The sequence below is a fragment of the Sander lucioperca genome, chromosome 5 (genome assembly GCF_008315115.2).
Source record: "Sander lucioperca isolate FBNREF2018 chromosome 5, SLUC_FBN_1.2, whole genome shotgun sequence".
NCBI classification, from domain to species: Eukaryota; Metazoa; Chordata; class Actinopteri; order Perciformes; family Percidae; genus Sander; species Sander lucioperca.
In genome coordinates, this window is record NC_050177.1 from 26,377,876 (window position 1) to 26,403,561 (window position 25,686).

General features: G+C 39.7%; 2 protein-coding genes across 4 annotated transcripts in view; both read left to right on the top strand.

Annotated features, from left to right (window-relative positions):
* Positions 1–1,048: 1,048 nt before the first annotated feature.
* On the top strand, positions 1,049–13,761 carry alkbh8 (alkB homolog 8, tRNA methyltransferase). The gene is made up of 12 exons (XM_031297245.2): positions 1,049–1,266; positions 2,083–2,216; positions 2,328–2,428; positions 2,664–2,795; positions 3,211–3,306; positions 4,171–4,275; positions 5,231–5,301; positions 7,594–7,700; positions 8,047–8,204; positions 9,905–10,179; positions 12,089–12,238; positions 12,831–13,761. Exons 1-12 carry the CDS (start codon positions 1,129–1,131, stop codon positions 13,593–13,595), a joined length of 2,232 nt encoding a protein of 743 aa, XP_031153105.1. The 5' UTR covers positions 1,049–1,128; the 3' UTR covers positions 13,596–13,761.
* Positions 13,762–16,136: 2,375 nt separating this feature from the next.
* The window catches only part of cwf19l2 (CWF19 like cell cycle control factor 2), a 28,330-nt gene continuing 18,780 nt past the window's right edge, over positions 16,137–25,686 (top strand). The window contains exons 1-7 of one of the 3 annotated variants that reach the window (XM_036001431.1): positions 16,137–16,273; positions 17,183–17,293; positions 17,652–17,768; positions 17,985–18,101; positions 18,426–18,545; positions 18,918–19,011; positions 24,259–24,377. In XM_036001431.1, coding sequence (XP_035857324.1) covers positions 16,181–16,273; positions 17,183–17,293; positions 17,652–17,768; positions 17,985–18,101; positions 18,426–18,545; positions 18,918–19,011; positions 24,259–24,377 — 771 coding nt within the window. In that variant the 5' untranslated portion in view covers positions 16,137–16,180. The remainder of the gene's footprint in view (positions 16,274–17,182; positions 17,294–17,651; positions 17,769–17,984; positions 18,102–18,425; positions 18,546–18,917; positions 19,012–24,258; positions 24,378–25,686) is intronic. The other 2 variants (XM_031297243.2, XM_036001432.1) reach the window with 2 other exon arrangements.

Sequence of the window (25,686 nt, forward strand, 5' to 3'; positions counted from 1 at the left end):
ACTCACACCCAAAGGAGCTGTTGTCATGAATCTGGCTGTAGAGGAATACATACACAGGATCTGAGCTAATAGGCTCAATTGAGGGAGGAAGCAGACAGAGAGCAGCAACCTGGGCAGAAAAAAACAATAGACAGAATAGATCAATTACAGTTTAGCAAAATGCCTAAATGTGATCGGCATCTGCCCTGATGTGTAGGGTATTGTGTTTTGTTAAAAAGGATGCATAAGAAGTAGGCCATTTATTAGCCCATTGTGATACTATTTTATTCTAATAATACAAGAGTATCCTCAGTTGCTAGAATTTGAGTGCAGTCTGATGATGGATGAATGAAATGGATGAAAATGGAATGGCAAACCATCTCCTCGGGATAGTTATCCTATATAGGCCTACTTAGATTTTTATCCCTTAGTATCAAGTAAGCAGGGCCTATAGAATGATCCCTAGAGCATTTTTGTCTGTCTTTTGTTGGGAGATTAGGAAGGCATGCAGCATGGATTTGCCATCAGGGTTTAGGTCCTATAAAATGGAACTGCCGGGCAAAACAATGAATGTCAGTAAGGCTTGGATACCAAAGATGGGTAGCTGAGAAGAGAAAAGAGAAGGACAACTTAAACAATGTATCACCGACTAGATGCTATAGATATATACCGCAACAGAACAATATGTCCCTGCTGGCTAGGAAATAAAGAGCAGTATTAGCCTACCCGGGAAGTACAAACACCAAACAGTATTACAATCTTACGAAAGACACACTAATGAATAACAAGGATAGTTACTTATATGTATGGCCTGCAAACACATTACAAAAGGGCACACACAACCAGTGGAAAATAGAGTGAAACTACAATTGAACAGACCTTTTTTCTCAAAACAAATGTATGTTGCCACACACAGGTATAATTGCTGCACATTGCACTATTAACTCAAACAAAACAGCCGCCGTTAATGTTATTAGTTCCTCTTGTGTTTTTTTTCTTATTCGTTAAGTCAAAATATCTGCTCTTAAAAGGGTTTCAAAGGAGCCCCAAAAAGGAGAAACGGTGCTGTGGCCGCTCTCCTGAGATGAGAATCGCCGGGAACATGTGTTTGGTGGTTGTTGCACCCGGACAAAATAAAAATGACGTACCATGGATGCTAGTGTAAAAAACAACGTGATAGCCGTCAGGAGGAGTAAAGAGGACAAGAAAGTTCTTCGTAAACAGTTAAAAGCTAGTCACACTTTGCTGAAACATGAAGGCATTAGTACAGCGCCGCAGCCTACCAAGGTAACAGAAAATAAACATTTATAAACAGGAAGTGCCAGCTGTCAGGCAGCGAAGAGAGCTAGCCAATGTACCTTTTTCTAGCTTACTTCTTCTAAAATGTACTAATTTACGGTTATAAGCCGCAATACATACAGCTCAAAGTTGATTTTCAGCTCATGGCTCAGGCTTTAGGCGACTTGTTATTTGCTATCTTACAACTGGGATCGGTTTTCTAACCTAAAATGATTGTTTTGTGACAAAATGCGTCTCCTAACACAAGTCTTAATCAGTTCATAAAGTTCAGTTATATTGCACAATGAATTTACTTTGGTATATTGTATCCTACGTCTTACTTTAAATATAAAGACAACAGAATATAGATGTCATAAGAAGATAGTACATAAAAGAATGAAAAATGAAGAAATGAGAAGTGAACTGTAAAGTTTGTACGTGTGTCTTGGACTGCAGGGCATTATTATTAGGAAATAACAGTCTGGTTACAGTTTATGCTTAGTTGTCTTTTCAACTGTGAAAAATAAAGTTAACATGAAATAACGTGTCTTCAGGACCAGAGTAGGAAACCAACAAAACATAAAAGCAGACAAAGACAAAAAATATAAAACATTGTGTTAGTTGACTAAGGTGTTTGTTGAGTGTTGGATGACTGTGAGGTGTTCAGTAGACTGACAGCCTGGGGGAGGAAGCTATTCATTCTGCAGGGGTGGGATTCAATACAGTTATTTCTTAAACAGTGATCAGCCTGTCTTGGATGCCATCTTTCCAATTGTGTTGTTGTTAAACTGGTCTGTATAAAATTAACCTCTGTCTCTTCCTCAGAGTTTGGTGGTGGCTAATGGTGGCCTGGGGAACGGCGTTAGTCGAGAGGAGCTGTCTGCAGCGCTGAATGAGATGGGAGAGCTGGAGACACTAATCATGCATCCTCACAAGCCCTATGCTTTTGTCACATACAGGTGCTGTGTGGACAATACTAGGCCTATATCACACCAGAAAGTTATTTTACGTCGTTAAGCCGTTCATTTTAGTTTAAAACTCACTTACTTATTGTCGTTGTGTCTCTCCAGATCTGAAGAGAGTGCTTGGAAAGCCCACATCCACCTCAATGGGAAAAAGCTTCAATGTGGAGAGAACAGTGTAACACTCTACCTCAGTTATGTTGACTCAGGTACCTAAACCTTGGCCTTAAACATTGACACCCTCAGATGCAACCATAAATTACTGTAAGATCTGCTGTAGTCGTTTGAAGCGTTGTTTACCATACATTTTAACAGTAAGTTGGATAACTGAAGCCATTTGATTTGTTTTGTTTTGTGTGCTTAATGCTCTGAAATCATATCTGATAAGAAACATCTTTTTTTGTAGCCAGTAGTACAATCCTTACTGTATGTTCTGTTTTGCAGTAACTTGTGAAAAGGAGGAATCTGTTCCTTTGCCAGAGGGATTAGTCTTGGTGGAGAATTTTGTGTCTCTGGAAGAGGAGGCTCTGCTGCTAGCTGCCATTGACTGGTTGTCTACTAATGAGGATGTAACTGGTGAGGGGCTGCATAATGTGCTTTATCTGTTTGTGTCTGGCTTAAGTTGTTGTGTTGAACTCCTCGTAGTCACCCAGGAACCTGATCATAAACCTAAGTCTTTAACATTGAGCCTAACATCAGTGTTACCATTAGTAATTAGCAGTCTTGATTGGTAAAAAATTGTTTTAAAAAAAGTTTTTTGTTTTTTCAGGCAGTGATGCATCTTTCAAATCACGCATTTACAGTTAAATTTAAGAATTTAAGTAAATGTAAAATTGGGCACCAATACACACATTAGATGCTAGTCTTAATGAATCATGAATAATGTATCGTTTTAATGTACAAAACTATTCTATACAATTTATATAAGAAATACAAGAAATTGAACCTCTTTGCTAACCTGATGTGCTAACTTCATTCTTATGCCTTTTAGCTCAAAAAGCTCTGAAGCATAGAAGAGTCAAACATTATGGCTTTGAATTTCGCTACGATAACAACAACGTGGATAAGGACAAGCCATTAGCTGCAGGTAAGCTCTTAAAAAAAAAAAAAGCGCCCATATTATGAAAAAATCACTTTTTCTGGGATTTGGGGTGTTATGTTGTGTCTCTGGTGCTTCCACACACATACAAACTTTGAAAAAAATCCATCCATGCTGTTTAGAGTGAGATACGGTTTCTGAATGTGTCCTGCCTTCAGTCTCTGGGTGAGCTGTTCAAAATCAGCACGGCTTGTGACGTCACAAGCCGAAACGAGCAGGCTAACCGCAACCATTAGCTCGTAGCATGCTAACGCTAATGCTAACGCTAGCATGCTACCTCGTTCTCAATAGCAAAGCACTGCTACAACACACACAAGTTCACCATAATCTACAAAAGAACTACTTCCATGTGCGCCCTCATTTAGAAGTCTCCCAGCTAATCCTGCCTTGTAACTGACCGAAGTTGTAGAAACAGCCTGTCTTTTACTGTCTATGGAGCTAGCTAGCTGACATGATCTACATCTGAGCTACTGCACATGTGCAGTGCAATCAAAGATAGTACAGAAGAAGAAGAAGAAAAGAGGTCTCACTCTGTAGCTAAAACAGAGACCAGGTGAAAAGAGGATCTGCAGCAGTGAGAGAGAGCACTGCAGTACAACAAAAATATGGTGTTTTTTGAAAATTAAACCATGTAAACCTATTCTGGTACAACCTTAAAATACAATTATGAACCTGAAAATGAGCATAATATGGCTGCTTTAAAACCTATTTTTTTACATAGAAAATACCGAACGAAATCTCCATATTACTATATTTCACCCACAACTCATGTATTGGACAGTGTACCATTAGATAATACATTGTGTGTGTGTGTGTGTGTGTGTGTGTGTGTGTGTGTGTGTGTGTGGCCAGGTATTCCTCAGGAGTGTCTACCAGTTCTGGAGCAGTGTGTAAAGAACAAACACATTGACATCATGCCAGACCAGCTGACTGTCAACCAGTATGAGTCTGGACAGGGTGAGTTATTCCAGTCGTGTCTCTAACTTGGATAAGCTCCCAGGTTGTCATCAAGGCTATGTAAACCTGACTGACAACATGTGGAGTAAATGGCCGCTAGTAAAAATACAGAACATATGCAATGTTATTTAAAAAAATAAATAGTTTATACCCATGCGTAAATCCCAAAAATATCAATGTTTTTACCTCGGAGCGGTTCAGGAATTTAATATTTGGTGGAATAACTAATTCTCGGCGTAATTAGTCAATACCTAATCAAAACCATTTTATCTGGTAAGCTGCAGGGATTTAAAAGAGACATGGCGTGTCAAGGGGGCCTTACAGAGAGCTGTGGGGTCCACAGACAGATACAAATACAGATGTTTTTAATTAATGTGGTGTAGTTTATTTATTGCAGAGACTGCGGCAACACTGTGGAGATGTAAAAGATCGAGAAACTGAAAGTAGTCTTATTGGGTATCCAGACCCTGTGGTTATTTAAACCACTCAGTTGAATGTTCTAACAAAATATAGGCACGCATTTAGATTGTATCGACTTAGTCCACAAGGTGCCAGCAAAACCTTTCCAACATGCATCGATGAGGGCTGATGGAAGTATTTGGTTCCTTTGAGTCGTTTGTTAATATTTACAGTTTTTTACATTTTTATACATACATGTATATACGTTTATACATTTACAGTACTAGCAAACCTTTCAGGGCTGAAATATAATAAGAAATAAGATAAGTAATAGTTATTAGTTATGTTTGTTTTTCATGCTCAAGCACATGAAGTCAAATGTATTATTAAATGTCAGAATGATTTCAGTGTCACACATCACTAAAGGTCCAATGGTGTCCATCAGAAACCCAACACACAAGTTAAAACTAAACACTTTCATATTTTAAAGAACCTTGATGCATTTTGATTGGTCCAACTATTTTAATTCTGCATGTATGTGTTATAATGTTTTCAGGCATTCCTCCTCACGTGGACACTCACTCTGCCTTTGAGGACACCATTCTGTCACTAAGCCTGGGGGCAAAGGTAAGGGTTTTCCACAACCTCCTCCATTGTGTCCAGATAAATTCTCACCACAGCATCCATCAATAATTCAAACGAAAGTTACACATCTAAAGAAAAAGTTAAGATAAAGATGAAAAGTGTTGGTCTAAAGAAAACCCCTTTCTTCGTCGGGTTTCGATCAATGAAATTAACCTTCACTTCGCTGACCTGTGTGTCTCAGGGGGCACAACAACTTGTAGAGATGAGTGTGTGCAACAGTATGTTTGGGTTTGGTGTCCTTGCAACTTACTGAGAACATTTTATCACCTTGCTAGCTATTTTTTTTTTCTCTCTCCCTGATACACTTATACTGTATACTGTCACAATCTCACTCTGGCCTTCAGTTGGTTGATAGATTGATAGATTGATTGATTGATTGATTGATTGATTGATTGATTGATTTTTATTGATCCCAAAAGAAAATGGGAAATTACGGTGTTGCAGCAGCAAAATATCAGACACACAGCACACATACAGAATATACATTAAATAATAGGATACAATATACATGAAATAATAATAGAATAGAATACAAAAACAAATATAAAAAAAATATACAATATTTGTTTTTGTATTCTATTATTATTTATTATATCTATTCTATTTTTTTTTTTTTTTTTATATAGATACAGTATGTTGTCAATGACTCTTTTAAAGTTGTCGCCCTGGTGGTGAGACATTTTGTGAATAATAAATGAACATTAGAGATACAGATTTTCCTTCTTAAAAAAGTGGGTTTTGCTTTGCCCTTGACTACTCCAGGTGTGACCAGATGGTGTCACCTGATACTGGGAGGCTGGTTTCGTCTCTGCTGCGGATGAACACCCATCTGTCACTGCTTGTCTAAAAAGCAGGGGCTGTATTAGCAATCAGCTGTCATCTGTCACACACACAGACTGACAGACAGCAGTTTTTGTGTAGTGCAAAACGTGTTCTATGTCAGAACTCTTCAGGGAAGATTTTGAGCTACAAAAAGTGTACAATAGGCATATTATATCAGGTGCTTACGGAGAAAGGCAGACACAATATCAATATAAAGATTTATTGAGCACAAATATGTTTAAACATTGTGTCCTCATAATGTAAAGCTCTTTTTTACCTTTATTCAACCTAAAAGTTAACAAGAATATGCACACAAAAAAACTCTTGGTACACATGCTTAGCCCAATGTATTGGAGAATTTGACTCAGTCTCATCCTCACTGTGGTTCCGTTAGTTCTTTGTTAATCAGTTGATGTAACAAGTTGCGATTCTTACGAGTATCAGAACATTTCACTTTTAGCCTGGCACCTGATACGATTAATCTTGATTTATTTCAAAGATAAAGAGTTACAAAACTGACTCAGACATCACTGATTGACACGTGTAGACTCTGCAGTTTCATATATGAAACAGTGTTGCACTTTGCAGGTTTATTGAGCTTGTTTGTGTTTGCAGAGAGAGAGAATAAATAACTGTGTGTGTGTGTGTGTTGTGTGAATGATGAATAGTCCTGTAGTAAAGCGTAGCTGTCAGCATCGATTTAGTCACATTCCACCGCTTTCATTGATTAACCAATACTCCACAGTTGGGAACAGCACAGTCCTGCCTGTTGTGTGAGTTGTGGTTTGAGGCGAAGATCAGATAATTTGCTGTTGTTCAATGTACATTGCAAACACTTATATCTCTCTCTCTTTCTCTCTCTCACTCACTCACTCACTCGCTCACACAAAATCCAATTTTCCTGCTGTCAGAAGTTGGAGGAATGCAGTTTGAAATTGTGTAGAAGTAATTTCCCAGCAGAGCTCATGCTGTTATGCCCTGTAAGGAAACATCAGGATCAAACACCAACGCTGGGGTGGAGAAGCTTCTGCTCGTTGTTTGTGAGAGAGCGAGCGGTGTGTGTTTTTATTATTTTTTTCCTCTGGGTGTCGTCATTCAAAACTGTTGACTAAAAGGAAAAAAGGTGGGTGCCTGGGTAGCTCACCTGGTAGAGCGCACACACCCATATAAAGAGGCTTAGTCCTCGACGCAGCGGCCACGGATTCAACTCCTGTGGCCCTTTGCTGCATGTCATTCCCTCTCTCTCTCCCCTTTCAGGTCTAAGCTGTCCTGTCAGAAATAAAGGCATAAAATGCCCAAAAAATAATCTTAAAAAAAAAAATTATTATTAAAAACAATTACATGGCTGTAGCAGCTACAGAATAATAAGGAGCGATGCATGGAACGGTATATGTGCGTGCGTGAGTGAGTGATTACCTCAGTGTTCATATAATTTTCCTATTTTAAATGCAGACGGTGATGGAGTTCCGTCATCCCGACGGTCGTGTAGTTGCTGTGGTGTTGCCAGGACGGAGCCTCCTGGTGATGAAGGGAGAGAGCAGATACCTCTGGACACATGGGTGAGCTCAACTGTGTCAGATGGATGGGTCTCCCCCCGCTAGCAGTCTGTTTATCTCGACATGAACTTTAGGTCGATTCATGGAGGAGTGACAGCCAGGCCTCTTCTTCTATTCCGTTGAAGGGTCGCACAAAAAAACTGAATTTATGATGTCTCTCTGGGTTACAATAGTCTGTCTGTGGACATTTTACCACATTTTAATCACTTTTTAAAACCAGTGACAGGCTCAAGTTTTGGTCATATCCACATCTGTTGGTGTTCACATAAAGCACACCAACTTTACAGATTAGCTGCTGTCAGTTTGTTGAAGATGACCACTACTACAACTGTCTCTTATCTTCTCTCAGGATAACTCCTCGAAAGTTTGACATGGTGCCAGTCTGCGACCCACAATCCCCTGCTCATACGCCTGACCTCGGGACTCGCAGCAATCTCACTTTGTACAAGAGGGGCACCCGCACTTCTTTCACTTTCCGCAAGATTAGACATGAACCCTGCCGATGTGGTGAGAATCTTGCAAGGTCATAATAAAGCACATTGTATGTTTTAGGGCTGGGTATCGCCAATGATTTCCCTAATTGATTCAATTCCGATTCACCAGGTCCAGTTTCGATTACATTTCTGATTTGATATCAGTTAGGGACGTTTCAGTAACAATACTAATTTTGCTTGGATATAAAAGAGATGCTCAGAGATATTTTCTATAATGCACCAGGTTAATGTTTACATTAAGAGTTGACCCCCAAAAAGTTTGTTTAAAGTACTTTTTACTTAAAGCGTAACTCTCGCCAAAATGCAAACTAGGGTCTTTTTTTGTGAATGTACCCGAGTCAAACTTTCGTTTAAAATCATTTAGGACGGAAACGCCACTTTTAAGATTTACCGTATTCTTGTTTTTCGGTCAAATGGCCTTTTGAATGGGAGTGCTAGGGGCACTTTTATGCTAGCCTCAAAATCGCTATTTTTAAAACACTAAGAAGGCTCGACACAACATGAAACTTTGCTCAAAGTATGACCAGGGGCTCTACACCTTAACGACACCGGTGCACAAGGGATATACTCAATCTGTGGCTACTTGTTTTGATATCGACTCGTTTTGACTGCCGAGGTGGTAGCGGCCGGAAACAACAAGAGCTACGGTGAGTTGGTCAAAACCTTGTTTTTAGTAAACTCTGGATACACAAACAATGTTCTCAACGCTTTCGTTAAGGTGTAGAGCCCCTGGTAATACTTCGAGCAAAGTTTCATGTTGTGTCGAGCCTTCTTAGTTTTTTAAAAATAGCTATTTTGAGGCTAGCATAAAAGTGCCCCTAGCACTCCCATTCAAAAGGCCATTTGACCGAAAAACAAGAATACGGTAAATCTTAAAAGTGGCGCTTCCGTCCTAAATATGCTTTTAAACAAAAGTTTGACTCGGGTACGTTCACAAAAAGACCCTAGGTTGCATTTTGGCGAGAGTTACGCTTTAACCAGGACTAACATGACAGTCACTGACAAACTACAGCAGACCACACAACGTAGTGCAACTGCAAACTACAGCCAGTGAGTAGAGTGACCATGTTGAAGAACATTTTTGTAAAACAACTATTCAGCCGGCTGGCTAACACTGGCACATTTACAGAAATGTTGATTAATGTGCATTGTACTAATAAATAAAATTAATCTTAACTATAACATGGTAAACAATGAAAAAAGCCCTCTGTGTGACAAATTAATAATAAAGAAAATGAATACTTCTGGTCTTTACAGTTAAATTTAGACAAGAAAAGGTGATTGTGAGCCGGGTTAAGGGCACCGCGAGGTTACTGTCATTTTAGCGGCCGTTGCAGTTGCGTTTAGCCGACAAAAGGTGACTATCCTGTGGCGACGACAGTTCCCCTTAAGTAGTACTCTCGGGACACGAACACCTTTTCCCTGGGTGAAAGTCTTGTATTTTCCCCTTAACTTCTTCCGGGACGTGAACTCCTTTTGGAATTGTACTAATCGATATCAACTCGCTCAAACGAAGATTTTAATCAGAGAATGAATTATTTTGACCCAGCCCTAGTGTGTTTGATAACCGAAGCCAAAATTTAAGGCAAAAACTCTTCAAAACCCTCCTGTTTATCACCACCTGATAATTATATACAGTCTGATGGACACATTTATCTCACCATTCAACCCCTTCTTTCTTCTCTCTCTCTCTCTCTCTCTCTCTCCTTTCAGCCTTCCCCTCTGCCTGTGACAGTCAGGTAGCTCCCTCAGCACCCTCTCCGCCGTCTCCTCCCTCACTACCCTGTTGCCATGCCGACGCAGCCCTTCTGGAGGAGGAGTATGTGCACCGGGTGTACGACGCCATCGCCTCCCACTTCAGCGGCACTCGCCACTCCCCATGGCCTCGTGTTTGCCACTTCCTGTCGTCGCTCCCACCTGGCAGCGTGCTGGCTGATGTGGGCTGTGGAAATGGCAAATATCTGGGTGTCAACCCAGAGGTGATTGCAGTGAGTGTCATCATGTGTTACAACGATGTCTGTAATTCTGTGATACTTCTGTGATCCCTGTGGGGAAATTTCCTTTTCCATTCTGTTTTTATTGCTACTGCTTCTTAGATTATCCCCACTGTAAAATCTCACATAAAGTCATTTATGTACAGAAACATGTCATAACTGCAGAATGAGGTACAGCTCCTCTGCTGCTACTTCACAGGAGGACAAGGGGACAGAGATGGAGATGACATCATAACACCAGACATCATTTGTTACTTGGTCAAGGCTATAAGGCTAGACTTTGTTGTAAACCACGCTTTAATGCACACGTTGAAACATATTTTGGTAAGGCTTTCGAAATCCCCTTATTTGGTTTCTTTCCGAGGGTTAGATGAGAAGACCGATACGACTCCCAAGAGAAAAAAATACACCCATCAGAACTTTTTTAGATGTCACTAGTATACTTTGTGTATCTTCTTTATGTAATCCATACACAGACAAAAACATAAAACAACAATTTATGGTTTTAAGGGGAGTTACCTGCTGGAACTATTTCAACATAATAGGAGAGTAAATAAGTCTGCTTTGTAGGTGTTGGTAGGTGCATTTTCTCTATTTGGAGAGAGGCAGGCTGGCTGTTTTCTCTTTTTTTTCTTTAAGTCTTTATGCTAAGCAAGGCTAAACTTTAACTTCTAACTCCCACTCTAGTGCTTTACTTAAAATGTAGACATGAAATTCATATTTAAATGTATCCTCTCACTCTTAGAAAGAAGGCATATATGTGAACAATTCCTTTAAATAAAGTCTCTATTGCAAGATATGGATCTGGAAAAAAATAAAAAAATTCTGCGGTTTGCATCATTACACTTTCCTTGGGCAAGAAGCAGCTGTTAACTTATTTACCATGTGGTTAATGCTTTGGTTCTACAGCAAGTCATGTTCACATGAAGGGAAATATCTGTAGTCACTTTTTAAGTTGTCTCAAGTGTAAACATCATGTCTCATTTAAAATGAGCTAAATAATACACAGTCTAGGGATGATATCCTCAGTGCTGAGGCCCGTGTTCTTGCTGTGATGTGTACTGGTTGTCATTGTTTGTATTAGCTCAGTTTCCATGGCAATATCCTAAATTTTCTGTTTACGTATCCACACTGGGATATTCATGTTTGGGATTTGGAGGTGCGTGTAAGCAGCTTATCCTGACTCAGTAACCGTGATGAATCATTACTGATTTGAATCTTGCCATTTTTCTCTCTTCTCCTCTCGTTTCATTCCCTCTGCATTTTCCTTTTGTCCTCTATATTTCACCTGTTCTCTTCTCATTCTCTCTCCCGTTGCAGATTAACACTGCTAACCTTCCCGGTTTCAATTAAAATGAAAAAGGTCGACCTTTGTGTGTTTGCATTTGAGTAACAGATTGTGTGTGTGTGTGTGTGTGTGTGTGTGTGTGTGTGTGTGTGTGGTATTTCTCACTGTCTCTTATCACCTCTGTCTCTTTGGGAGGAGCTCATAAGAAGCTTGATTGAATTGCTCTGTGAGACAAACTGTGTTAAGAATGATTATTACTGTCATCCAATCCCCTCCCTCCTTTCTCCTCTTCCTTTTACTTTTTTTTTCCAACTTCCCTGATTTATACTTTTATCCACTTACTGCATTTCTCTGTTTTTCTTTCACTTCGATCCATTTTTCCTCATTCTCTGTATGTAATCCATATGTCTTTTGCTCATATTCCTTGTTCATTAATTTGCCATTCTGTCTCTGGACTTTTTCTCATCTCACAAAAAAAATGCATCCCTACATTCAACTGAAAATAAGACACACCACACATGTTCTTGTTTGGACCTTGTGTACTGTTCTACTGTACCTTGTGTTCCTGTTTGTGAATAATTGTGTATGCCCATGTGTGTGTGTGTTTCTTTTCAGGTTGGTTGTGACCGTAGCATTGCTCTTGTCCAAATCTGTGCACAGAGGGGTTTCCAGGCGTTTGTATCTGATGCTCTCAGTGTCCCTCTGCGAACAGCCTCCTGTGATGCCTGCATCTCTATAGCTGTCATACACCACTTCTCCACACAGGTACAAACTGGCGTACATTTCTATGAAAAAAAACAACAACGATATAGCAACGTTTCTGAAAGGTGAACCCACATAAAAAAAACAAGCACATCATTAAATTGTTCATCACTTAACATCATAATGTATTTTTTTTAGACTGCAGGAACCGCTGGAATCTTTTTAGGGTCTCTACTACAGGAAGCTTTTTCAAGTTTTAGCTCCTGGGACATGGATCCAAATTTGGGACAAAGCCCTCTGCTCTCAAAGTTGTACTTTCTTATGGTTCAGGAACTGTTGGGATGGAGTGTGTGGCACTGAACGTCACTGATTTGTATTTGGTGACACTGACATTGTCATTGTTGTATTATTCTTAAGATGGGAAATAATTATTATTATAAATAAAAATGTATTATTAGTATTATGCCTTAAATCAAGCAATTGTTTATAATCCTTTATTAGAGTGATTTGCGTAGCCACCACATGCCTTGTGATGCTGTAGCAAAGCAAACACAAATTAAAGCTAATTTCTGGTCCCTGAGTTAGTTTATGAGTTTATTGGGTTACTTAGCAGTATGTGATAGAAATGGTCATATAAATAGTTTGTGTGTTGTAGGAGCGTCGGCTGGCAGCAGTGAAGGAGCTAGTGAGACTTTTGAAGCCTGGAGGTCGAGCACTCATCTACGTTTGGGCTTTTGAACAAGAGTACAACCAGCAGAGGTCCAAGTACCTCAAAGACCAGAACAAAGTGCATCCTGAGTACCCCAGCGCCACTGAAAACACACCAGAAGGCAGCCAGGAACCTCACGAGAAATTGAGTATCCATAGCAGCAGACATTCAGAAGACAACTACAGGCCTGTAGAAAACATTCAAGATGTGACTGATGGCAAACTTAGTGTGCACACCAACCGCACAGCATTTAACACGCAGGACCTTTTGGTTCCCTGGCATCTGAAAGAGGGGAAAAAACGAGTGGAGGAAAAATCAGGAGAGGGTGGGAAGAAGGATAAAAGGAAAGAGATGTCCAAAAAGACTTCAGGTAACACTTGCTCAGCCTATAGTTCGAGTTCCATAGCCAAATTAGACGGTAACCCTGATCCCAGTCCAGGCTTTGACTCCAACATGTCTTCTGGATCACATCTTGACACCAGTGATGTCTCTAAACCCAGTCCAAGTTGCGACACCAGTCAGACCTCCAGTTCTACTCTAAAGTTGGAGTCGGAGAGCAGCCCAGCGCCCGTTTATCACCGCTATTACCACGTGTTCCAGCAGGGGGAGCTGGAGCAGCTGTGTGGTCAGGAGGCTGGAGTCAATGTGCAGAGCAGCTACCATGACCAGGGAAACTGGTGTGTTATATTAGAGAAGGATATGGGGAGATGAACTGACACACTCACAATTTATAATAATTTAGCTACAAATGCACATTTGAACAAGAGAGTTAATGCAATCTAAACAAAGACTACATTAAAGGGTCCTTTAATTGTTTACATGCAGAAAGTGAACAGACAAGTGTCATGAAATAAATGTAATAACTTCACAAAATGCCTGCCTTTGTTGTGCTTTAACTTCTTGCATCGTTCCCAGTGTTAACATTTACATGATCTCAACAGTCCTGTAGTCCATTTTTGCTGAAAATGAATGCAGCTAACCGAAACAAACCTGAAGGTAGTTTGAGGGGGATGTTGAAAAGCACAGGAGGTTGTAAACATATTCTGGTTCTCTGTAACCCAATGGTACAACCAAGGCTCTTCAACATTCTCCAGAGTGCATTCTGCATGGCATGCATGCGCTGTACAGTGGATTGCCAACTGTAATCGTTGTCTCACCACTTTGACCTCTGTGTCTGATCTGCTGTAACTAAGCTGTAAACAGCGTGTGCCCGACCTTTTCAAGTTAAAGGGCAAATGTGTAACAAGGCATTTCAGGCTGTGGGGAGATTTGTTCACATTAAAGAAGCAGAACTATATAATTTGTTTTCTCTTTTTAAAAACGTGTCTGACAGTTATAGATTATTGTCCAATCCATGTAATAACAATGTGCAGTACTTCATCATAGGTTTTACATCACAGTCCTTGTAAATGCATTTTGCATAAGAATAGACAAACATAGTATATGTATGTTTCCTGAAAAGAAAAGGGAATATAGATTTAAACTTTAAACACTGGTTTTGAATGGAATTTTAGCACTTTATTTAGTGTTGGATCAGCAGATGATCAATCAATACTGTATTTCAATTTAGATCTGGTATAATGGAACACTAAAGTATGACTTCAGTCTACAGTATCTTTCTTACACTTGCACACGTTAACACTACATCCTATTAACAAGACACGTTTTACCAGACGGCTGTAAAGACATTAGGTTAATGAGGTGATTGTGGTGAAGTGTGGCGCAGTTATTTGTTGTGGCCCCTCTGTGGCAGGTTGCTAAATGTTCAGCAGCTCCCGGTAAATCTCCTCAATCCTCCAGAACCCACACAAACAAACACACTGTGGGACTGAGATAAGAGATGGTTTGGTGGCTTTTATTGACAGTGGTTTATTTATTAAGGTGAAACAGCATGCTCTCTCTTTGTGTGTGTGTGTGTAATGGTTAATTTTCCCAGTTTTCCAGTTGTGTGATAATCCTCTCATATCATATAAGGAAATTAAATATCCTGGTCATTTTATAACTGATGATTTAAACGATGGCAGAGACATATACAGACAGTGCTGTAAGCTGTATACGCTCAGGCCAACATATTGCTTCGCAAGTTTAGTATGTGTTCTGCAACTGTAAAATGTAACTTATTTAGAGCGTTCTGTACTCCAATGTATACAGCTCATCTCTGGTGGAGCTACAGGAAAAGTAGTCTGCACAGACTCTATGTAGAATGATGCAATGAGGCTGCTGCTTCCAGTCCCCAGATGGCATAGTGCCAGCCAATTGTTTGTATATGCTGGTGTTTCTACATGTGAGGCACTATTGAGGCAATTAATGTAGGCCTATTCATTTATATGTTGTTTGGATGAGTCAGAAAATTGCATCATTGAGGCTCTAACAGTCCTAGAAAGAGCTGCTTTCTATTCTCATCTACAGTAAACTCAGAAAACACTGGCATGACAGCTTGCACACAAATTCTTAAAATGACAGATGTATTGTATTTTGCATGTATGTATATTTTTATAATTCTTTTATATATTTCTTGCTATGGACCTACTTGTGAGTCTGAAATAAAGATATGTTATTATTATTACATGTCTGTCTATCTGTGAAGATCTTCCACTACTCTTTCTGAGATTCTTCTCTGTTAAATGAGTTTTTGTGGAGTTCTAATTGAGAATAAAGGGTGTTTTGTGTTCTACAAATTACAATGTCCTCTGAGGCTAATTTGTGATTTTGGGCTATAAATAAAAAAAGACTTGACACAGATAGGCATAATGTTTCCATATCCTAATAGCCATATAAGTATAGGCCATATTACCACGTAGAAAACATTTTACCTGGTACATTTACAGGCTGGGCAAGCACATCCTAAACTAAAACTGGATTTATAGTTGTTTCCAGCAGGTTCACACATAACAAGATGCCAATGTTGTTCTGTATTAATGGGCAGAAAATAGTCTTCTACCCTTGTAGTAAATAGTCTAGTTTTATATATGTGAATGCAGCCTGTTGCACTGGTATTAAGTACTAGATGGGCCAATTGAATGGACTAGTACGGTCAATAGAGTAGTCTATTGGTAAGTCTACTGGTATTAACGAGTAGTGAAATCTAAACTTTATTGGGCTCCATTATAGAACATTTATATATAATGTCTTACATCACAAGGGGCTTAACCATGATTTATTAATAATAATCTGTATAATTCTATGGTGCTATCTTTCTCATGGATGTGTCGTTTTCACTGCAAGTACCACAAACGAACGGTTGACGTAAACAGCAGCGCTTTACGGCACTCAACACAAACATTGACGACAGTGTCATGGCGGCGCACGGACTCAGTTTTGAGAGTTCGAGCAACATCGAAGAAAGAAAGAATAGTAAACGACATGCACGGCAAGAGGCGATAGAAAAGGTATAAACTATTAGCTTTGTAGCGATCAACCCTATAACTAATCTGAAGGTTAGGTTCATTGGTGTCAGTTTAAATCACAACGTTAGCTGTTTAGTCTGAATGAAAGCTAACAAGCTAAGCAGGCTAGCAGCTGGTTAACGAATGAGCTCAGCGGAATTTGTCCTTAACCGTGATATAAATTGGTATATTTGAGTCTTTTCCATCTCTCAGTAAGCTATCAGTACCTGTGTGTCTTCACATTAACCTGTCTTCTTGTGTCTGGACATGCGGATACTGGTAAATTGCAGGCAGGAAATTACAGGACAAACACTGCTGGGGCTGATAGGAGACCTGTGGCTGTGTTTTGTAGAGGTTTTATGTCCTGTTGGCAGCGTAAAGATTAGGACCGTCTCGTTGCTCTAATCACATATGTACACAGGTGTTTGTTGTGCGTCATCTTTTTACTGTGCAGCTGTGTTTGCATGATACACAGAGCAGATTATGCTGGCAAATGATGCTTTCTGTAGATGAGCACTATAGGTTTTAATGACATTATCTGCACAGTGAAGCTGGGTCTAATTTATTTAGCTGTATTTGAAGAGGAATTGGCTCATAATGACATCAGTGTCACTGCCGTTGCAGCCAGAAGATATATTTGTGCAGCTTAAAAGTCGTTAGATGCTTAAATATTTGCAAATCATAACCCAACAGCAGTATCATGGCAATGCAAAGACGGTGTAGTTCCTTTAGTAATGAGGAAAATGTCACTGTTTTTGGACTTTATTCATCAATAATATCAATAATTTCAACCCAAAGAATCGGCTTAGATGAACATTGTCTGAAAATACAGATGTTAGTGTACCCTTACTTTGATCTGTTGTACTTGTTTTCCTTTTGAATAATCCCTCATGTTTCCATTGTGTCATTCAGGCCAAGCAGCAGTATGAGAAGGACGAGAGGAGGAAGGAGCTGAAGAGGCAGAGAGGGGAGGATACTTGGATGCTCCCTGAGATCAACCAGAGACTGCAGGAGATAGAGGAAGTAAGATACAAAGTGTTTGCGCTGCTTAATCACTGTATTGCTGTAGATTGTTATTGCATGCCAAGTCACAACTGTGCCGTACCTTAAAACAACAGTGACTATGTTGCCGGTCTGCAATATTATACAGTAGCTCTACATCATGACAACATTGTGTAATTGTATCAAACATTTATGTTCGCTTTCACTGCCGTTATGATTTATATTAAAGTAGTTATTCAGAGGAGAAACAGGAAGATATTGATGGTGATGTCAACAGCTATGATGTCTTCTGGTGTAGACAATCATACCTTTGTAAAATAACAATAACGGGACTGATGGAAAAAAAAAAAAAAAAAAACATAATTCATGGAATCTACAGGAGGGCTCTGTAAAGAGCAAGAAGAAGAAAGAGAAGAAATCCAAAAAGAAAAAGGAGAAAAAGAAGAAGGCCAAGAAGGAGAAAAAGACAGCAGAAGATGGCTCTGACAGCTCAGAGGTAAGTTTCAAGACTTTGATAAAACAAAATCTTTATTATACAGGGATGGCGTTTTTTTTATTTTTTTTATTTTTTTAATTCAGCTTTGGGCCTCTTCTTCTATTGTTATTGTCTATTATTTTATTTATTAATTTTCCATCCTTTTAGTTCTGATATGATAATGTCTTGTACTCCTTCACCATCATTTCCCCCTCTCTCCCTCTCTCTCTGTGTCAGGGCTCAGGGGATGAGTGGGTTGAGGCTCACACTCAGACACAAGCTACTAAAGCGTGGCAGGTTCCTGATGCGTCCAAGCCTTCAGAGAGCAACCGCAGCCCAGCACAGAATATCGAGGTAACTTCCTTACCTGGTCTCACGTATACTGAATGTTTTATTTTCATTAAAGATGTTTCTCTTAATACAACAAATAGTTAATACAAGACAATAGTAAAGTCCCTTTTCCACAGTGGAGATGAATAAAGAATCTAAATAGAGCATAGAGTGTCTTGAGGTAGTACTGTATCTAGAGTTATGAAGACGTTTTGGACATACAGACACACGTTATTTGCTTCATCTGCTTTAGTTCCAAACTTACTCACTCACGGCACTATCCACTCAATCTGTATACCTTTCTGTTTCTTTGTGTAACCACCCACACTGCCTGCGTCTGTCCCGTAGAGAGACGAATGGATGACCTTTGACTTTCTGGCAATGAGAACCACGTCCACATCAGAGAAGAGGGCCGAGAAAGAACGACTGAAAGAGGAAGAGAGGGCAAAGGCTGAAGCCATTGAACAGGTGTGTGTGTGTGTGTGTGTGTGTGTGTGTGTGTGTGTGTGTGTGTGTGTGTGTGTGTGGTTCCTCTAATGCATAAGGTGTCCTCCATCGGCAGATTCACATGTATCTGTTATTTGAATCCTGACACAAAATAACCTGAGAGTCTGTGGGAGAGGGAGATGCATAAAGTGGAGTGCACACTATATGAAAACACTGTTGCAGTCAGTGTCCTCATTTTACCAACTGTGTGGTTACCAAGGCAACAGAGGGTGTCCCCTCTCGGACAGCTGTGTGTGTGTGTGTGTACTTATTGTTGTCTGCGTGGTGTTTTTGTGCCCCTGTTGTGCTATTGGCAGTATACATCACTGATTGAAGTGTTTGTGGATCCCTCAGGCTGGTTTGCACAAATTGGAGCTAAACCCGTACTGGAAAGATGGAGGAACTGGTCTGCCACCAGAGAAGATGGCTGGCCCTGCAGCAAAGAAAGGTAATAACATAGATCAGTTGACTCTATTAAGGCATTAAATAGCAGAACATTTTCCAGCTATGTAAAATATACTATAAACATCTTTTGGTCTCAGCACCTCAGAATATTTGTTTCTTTCCAGATTTTAGTTATTGTTAACACTAGAGAACTTTTCCCCTTTTTCTCCTCATCCCTCATCACAATAAACAATTCTCTAAATTCTGTCCGTCCGACCGACCGACCGACAACGCCAACTGCCCAGGACTTTGTGTAACAATTAACTGTTTCCTGTAACCAGTGCTGGAGTACTCGAGTCCTGGACTCGGACTCGAGTCTGACTCAAGACTCTATGCTTAGGAAGCAGCTGGGGAGACATTCCATCCAGGGCTGATGTTCTTTTTTTTTTTTGGGGTAACACCCTTTACTTCACCGACAGTATTAACAAAAGATGAAGCCACCATGTCTTGAGACGCTTCTTGTTTATTGTTAACCGTTAACTCACTTTACATCATCTTTGGGATCTCTTTTTTTTCTCGCTTTTTCTTCACAGCCACATACGCTTCTCAGTCGGACACTGCTACCGCTCGCTCTACTTGCTTGACAACACACTCACTGATGTCACTCACTTAACGCTGCTTTCTCGCTCTTACTTTCACTACTCTCGTAACAAAGGATTTGATATTGATATATGCAACTGTAGTGCATAATTCGCTCCCTACTACATGTTCACATTTGGAAAATGCAGAGAGATGCGCCCCGGATCGTGAAGTTCGCCCACACGGATTTTACATCCAATGCTAGAAAGGGCACCGCTCAATGTTGTTTAGAAAAAAGTCAATAAATAAACTCCCTTTGGAATCGTGACAGTGGTGTCATTTTTGTTTAATGTGGACCCTCTTTTATTAGTATATCAGCTCTTTAAAGGAGAATTCCGGCCAATTTTTACGTTAATCTTGATGGCTATAGATATGCGAGTACTTTCGATAGAAAAAAACTGACTTGGATCGAATTTCATTATCGATTTGTTGTATCAATATGCCACTCAGTCGCGAAGATAAAAAAAATAAATTGAGTTGAGCACAGCGCAGGGCAGCGCGGAGCGAAAGAAAAGAAAAAAGAGCAGAGCGGGGGTAGAGGAAATACGGAGAGAGACCGGAGAGACCCGTAACGTTGTTCTGAAACACATGGTGGAGGCAGAGAAATCAGTACGACCTAACTCATCCAAGGTGTGGGAACATTTCACACTAAATAAATTGAAAACGTGTTAATTGCAAGATAAGCAAAAGCGACATGGCATGGCACGGGCGCACCATGGTGATGATTCAGCACCTAAAACGTAAACATGTTGGAGTCCTTGATGAGGAGGAAGGGAGTTCAACAGCAGGGTAAAGTCACTACACAATCCTACTTTTGTTCCGTTTTGAAGTGAGGAACGTAATGTCCCTCTTCTGGTGCTGGTGTGGTGTTTACTCGTTATCCAGCTTGACTAGCATGACAAGCTAGCGTTAGCTCGTTAATAACAGTAGTAAAGCAGGGTTGGTATAATTTGCAAGACTAAAGACACGTTTTTATACACTCGCCTTTTTTGGCCCATTAATTTTTCAATCTATTGTCATGCATATATTCTGTGCTTCCCATATCAGTTATTGTTGACAAATATATTTGTGTGTGTTGTACTTTTTAATTTCATTTTAAAGTTCTTTTATAGCACTTGGTCATCTTAAGCTGTGTTTAAATGTGGTGTACAAGTGAACTTAACTTGCACTTGCTACAATGATGGTAATAATTTAATGAATAAGTTTCAAGTGAACGTGTGTGTGTGTGTGTGTGTTTTGTCTGTATCTGCTCTTTGGGTAACTTACCTTTACACAATTATTAACTAAAACAACAAGTATGTATGTAAGTATGTATTGAGTTGATGTAAATTAATGCTTTTTTATCCGATTCATCGATTAATCGAAAAAATAATCAACAGATTAATCGATTATTAAAATAATCGTTAGTTGCAGCCCTATATGTCTGTACAACACGAACAGGGCCCTAACGTGACAACAAGATGCGTTTTCAACTCAGACATTGTTTAAATTCACCTACCTTGTCTTGATCCTGCCGGTGGGTAGCTTGGCCTGTTAGCTGCTAGCTACTAGCTGCTAGCTGCCGGCCGTGATAAATGTGTTCAGCCAGGCTTTTCTGAAAGTCATCACACAGCAGTTCCGTGTGTATTTGTAGCTCATCCATTTTGCGTGTGATCGATCTGGTGTTGGTGAGTAGGAGGCTTGTCAGTGTCGATCTGGGTGGTAGTTTCCTTAGCCAGGCAAGCAGCCTTCGTCCTCGCCGCCCGCAGCGGACAAAAATCCCCCGAGCGCCCAGTGGTCTGGTGGATGTCCTCCAGAGTATGGAGGATATATTTATTCATAATTCAAATTGAAAGTCCAAAGAGAAAACGAAGCAAGATCAAATTAAAAATAGTATTATTTTACTACGCTACTAGGAAAAATTATGCCATAATTAAATGTGAAATGTAAAAGCTTAAATGGAAATACTTAAATTAAAATCTCAAATAGAAAAAAAGAAATCATTTTATTTTAGCCTTTCCTTTTATAATTTTTTTTTTTTATAATTTTATCTTTTGAATTTTCTGTTTTACATTTGACATTGGCATTTTAAGATTCACCTTTTACATTTCAATTTAACATTAAGCTTTTCATTTAATAGGAAAAAAGAAATAATTTTATTTTAGCCTTTCCCCTTTATAATTTTCAATTTTCAATTTGACATTTTATCTTTTGAATTTTACGTTTTACATTTGACATGGACATTTTAAGATTCACCTTTTACATTTCGATTTAACGTTAAGCTTTTCATTTAGAAGTGACAGGTGTCAATTTAAATGAGGAGGCGTGGCCCAACGGCTGGTGGGAGGGTCTGAAACCACTTCCAGCTGACAGGGGGGGCTGTGAGTATTACTGGCCGACCAGTAAACAAGTGATCCCGGCCACCGCCAGCTGGCTGTCACCTAAGACTGCTAAGACTGGAGCTTCCAAGTCCGACAACATATCGGAGCAAATGTGCAATTGGCCATCAATGTTTGTAAAACTGACCATATTCAAACTGTACACAGTTAATTTCTCGCATAAAACAGTCTCAGAAATGAATTTAGTGGTGAAATAGCAGACGAAAAAAAAGCAGTCAATTCTAGAATCTAGATCGGGAGTTTGCCGTAGTAGCAGCAGGCAACAACAGGAAACCTTTTACAATTTTCGTCTTACATCTAACTATAAGCGCGGTTCAATCATGCGAGGCTCAGCTGCGGCACATCTAGAGATTTGGCATCATCGCCGCTACAGCGCGTAGCGATGTGCCCCGTCACCGGGCAAGGCAAGGAGACAGGCCCTGTAGCGGCTTCTCCAGCAGGCTGAACCGGCTTCCTCCCTCCCTTCCGGACACGGAATCTCTATGAGCCGCAGCTGAGCCGCGAGATTCTAGAATTGATTGTTTTTTTCGTCTATTTCACCACTAAATTCATTTCTGAGACTGTTTTATGCGAGAAATTAACGGTGTACAGTTTGAATATGGTCAGTTTTACAAAAATGTATGGCCAATTGCACATTTGCTCCGATATGTTGTCGGACTTGGAAGTTCCAGTCTTAGGTGACAGCCAGCTTGCGGTGGCCGGGATCGCTTGCTTACCGGCGGCCAGTAATACTCACAGCCCCCCCTGTCAGCGGGAAGTGGTTTCAGACCCTCCCACCAGCCGTTGGGCCACGCCTCCTCTTTTAAATTGACACCTGTCACTTATAAATGAAAAGCTTAATGTTAAATCGAAATGTAAAAGGTGAATCTTAAAATGTCAATGTCAAATGTAAAACGTAAAACGTAAAATTCAAAAGATAAAATGAAAATTATAAAGGGGAAAGGCTAAAATAAAATGATTTCTTTTTTTCTATTTGAGATTTTAAGTTAAGTATTTCCATTTAAGCTTTTACATTTCACATTTAATTATGGCACGATTTTTCCTAGTAGCGAAGTAAAATAATACTATTTCTAATGTAAAATAATACTATTTTTTTATTTGATCTTGCTTCGTTTTCTCTTTGGACTTTCAATTTGAATTATGAATAAATATATCCTCCATACCAGAGAACAGATCATGCCTTCGCGGCGAAAAATTGTAGTTTATATCCCCCTCAAAAATAGGTAATTGAGCACTGTAGTGGTTATGACCATATCAGTGACTATGTAACTACATGGAAACGGTTGCTAGGACCGATTCAGGTCGGGGTTTTTTCTATCGAAAGTACTCGCATATCTATAGCGATCAAGATTAACGTAAAAATTGGCCGGAATTCTCCTTTAAAGTTGCCAGAGTGGAGAAATGTAGGCAGTCTTGGAATTCAACACAGCCTCAACCTTGACGACTCGACTTGGACTCGAACTCAGGTAATGGTGACTCGACTCTGACTCTTCTTTGGTGACTCGGATTCGGACTCGAACACTGGGGACTCGAGACTCGACTCGGACTCGACAGTTGGTGACTCGACTACAGCACTGCCTGTAACAAACTCCAGCACAAAGCACAGTCACTCATCGATTTTCTTTCTCTCTTTTTTCGTGAAATGAAGCTGCCTTCAAGTGCAGTCGAGATCATGAAAATGATCTGACGGAAAACAATAATTGTGAAATATAAAGTCTACTTGTGCTACATTGGGGGTTTAAAGAACACAACAGGATGTTACACAAATGGGCCATTTAAGTGACACTTCGGCTGCACAACCCTGCAGCGATTCGCCGGATCACTTGCTTACACCAAGCAACATTAACTCACATTCTTTCCCAATTCCTTAATTAACATTTTTTGCAACACACCAGTCCGGATATTTGATTTAAATTTTCAGATGACGGAACTGGTAGTACTGTATTTTATTTCCTTCAACTAAGAAGATTTCAAGTGGCTTAATCTGTGACTTTTTTTTTTTCTTTTTTTTCGACTCCTTTTTTTTTTCCTCATTTCTTCATATACCTCTTTTGATTACCTTTTACTCATCATCTCGGTTTACATATCCGTGCAGTAAAGTCACTAGTGAAGTGACAACTAATTAACATTAGTTGAAATTGCTGAGAAAAATTGATAGACAAATGACAATATGGAATATATGACTTACTCCCTGGAGGCTCAGAATTAGTTAAATTGGCACAAACACGTTATGTTTTTGTATGTGCGTCTTTGTAAAGGTAACTCTGTAACTGTTATTCTCACCTTGTTCCCAGGAGGCCCAGTTGTGAATGATGCAGGTCTGGGCTGGCTGAGGAAGAGCTACCAAAGAATGCAGGAGCAGGCAGAAAGGCAGCAGCGCAGCCTCAATGATGTGGTGGCCGAGAGATACGGAGTGAGAGCTGAAGGCACATTAGCAGCACTCACATACTAGCGTGCACAATTTAGCAGGCACATACAGTTACACGAAAAAGCCAACAAATAGATGACGTCGCGTAATATTCAGTTTATTGTAAATTGAGTTTTGGACATAAAAATATTGATTGATAGTTACTCTGGCTTGTATGTAACTAAATGCACTCAGAAGTTAAGTACACACACACACACACACACACACACACACACTGTGTTAACTATCCGTTAATATTTTGGCTCGTTGTAATATTATGTTTGAACATCAGATCTGCTGCCAAAGACCTCAACTAACTTCTGTCCGTCTTATATTCAGGACAGATGTGTCAGGACCAAATGTATGTTCCTTACAAATGGGGCACCATTTGAAAGGGAACTAAACAGGCTTTCCAACGGTATAAGATTTATTGCCAAAAAGCATTGTTACCACAGAGAAATAATCTACCAAACACAAATTTCCTTTATTTTTGTTCTTTTTTTTTTTTTTTTATTAATATTTTTGACAGACAGTACAACCTATGTCACCATCACAACTAACAAGACATCAATATCATCCACTGTCCCGTTTTATGAAAAAAAACAAAACACAAAAAAACAATAGATAACAAAACAAACAACAACCTCATATGCCTTACATTACATTACATTACATTATTCTACCAGTCAAACGCTATATTGGATTGGATCAGATTGTTATATTCAGACAGACAACCCATCTATTGCCATCAGGAAGGAGCCCCAAACCTGATTAAAGATATCCTCTCTCCCCATTACTCTGTAAGTGACTCGCTCATACGTAGCCATTCTTGTCATTTGTTCAGCCCATTCTCTAAAACAACACAGAGTAGATGACTTCCAGTGCCTCAAAATTATTCTACATCCTGTTGTAGTAGCTAGACGTATCCATAGTCTTTGTCTTCCGGTCAGAGTGTTATTGTCTGGCAGCAGACCCAGAATACACAGAGCTGGGGTCTTGGTGAGTTGTAGTCCGAATATATCATTCAAGAGGGTAACAACCCCATCCCACAAATGTGCATTTTTTTCACAAGAATACAACATGTGTACCAGAGTAGCCACTTCCTTCTCACACCTCCAACATATGTTACTGTCCTTAAGTTTTAGTTTGGCCATTTTACTGGGGGTCCAGTGGTTTCTGTTAAGTAATTTGTACTGAATAAGCTGAGATTGAGCTTCACGAGAACAGTTATGCCAGGATGCAACCAACTTCATCCATCTATCAGCTGAGATCTGTTCGCCCACATCTTTCTCCCAGCACAATCTCAACCCTTCCA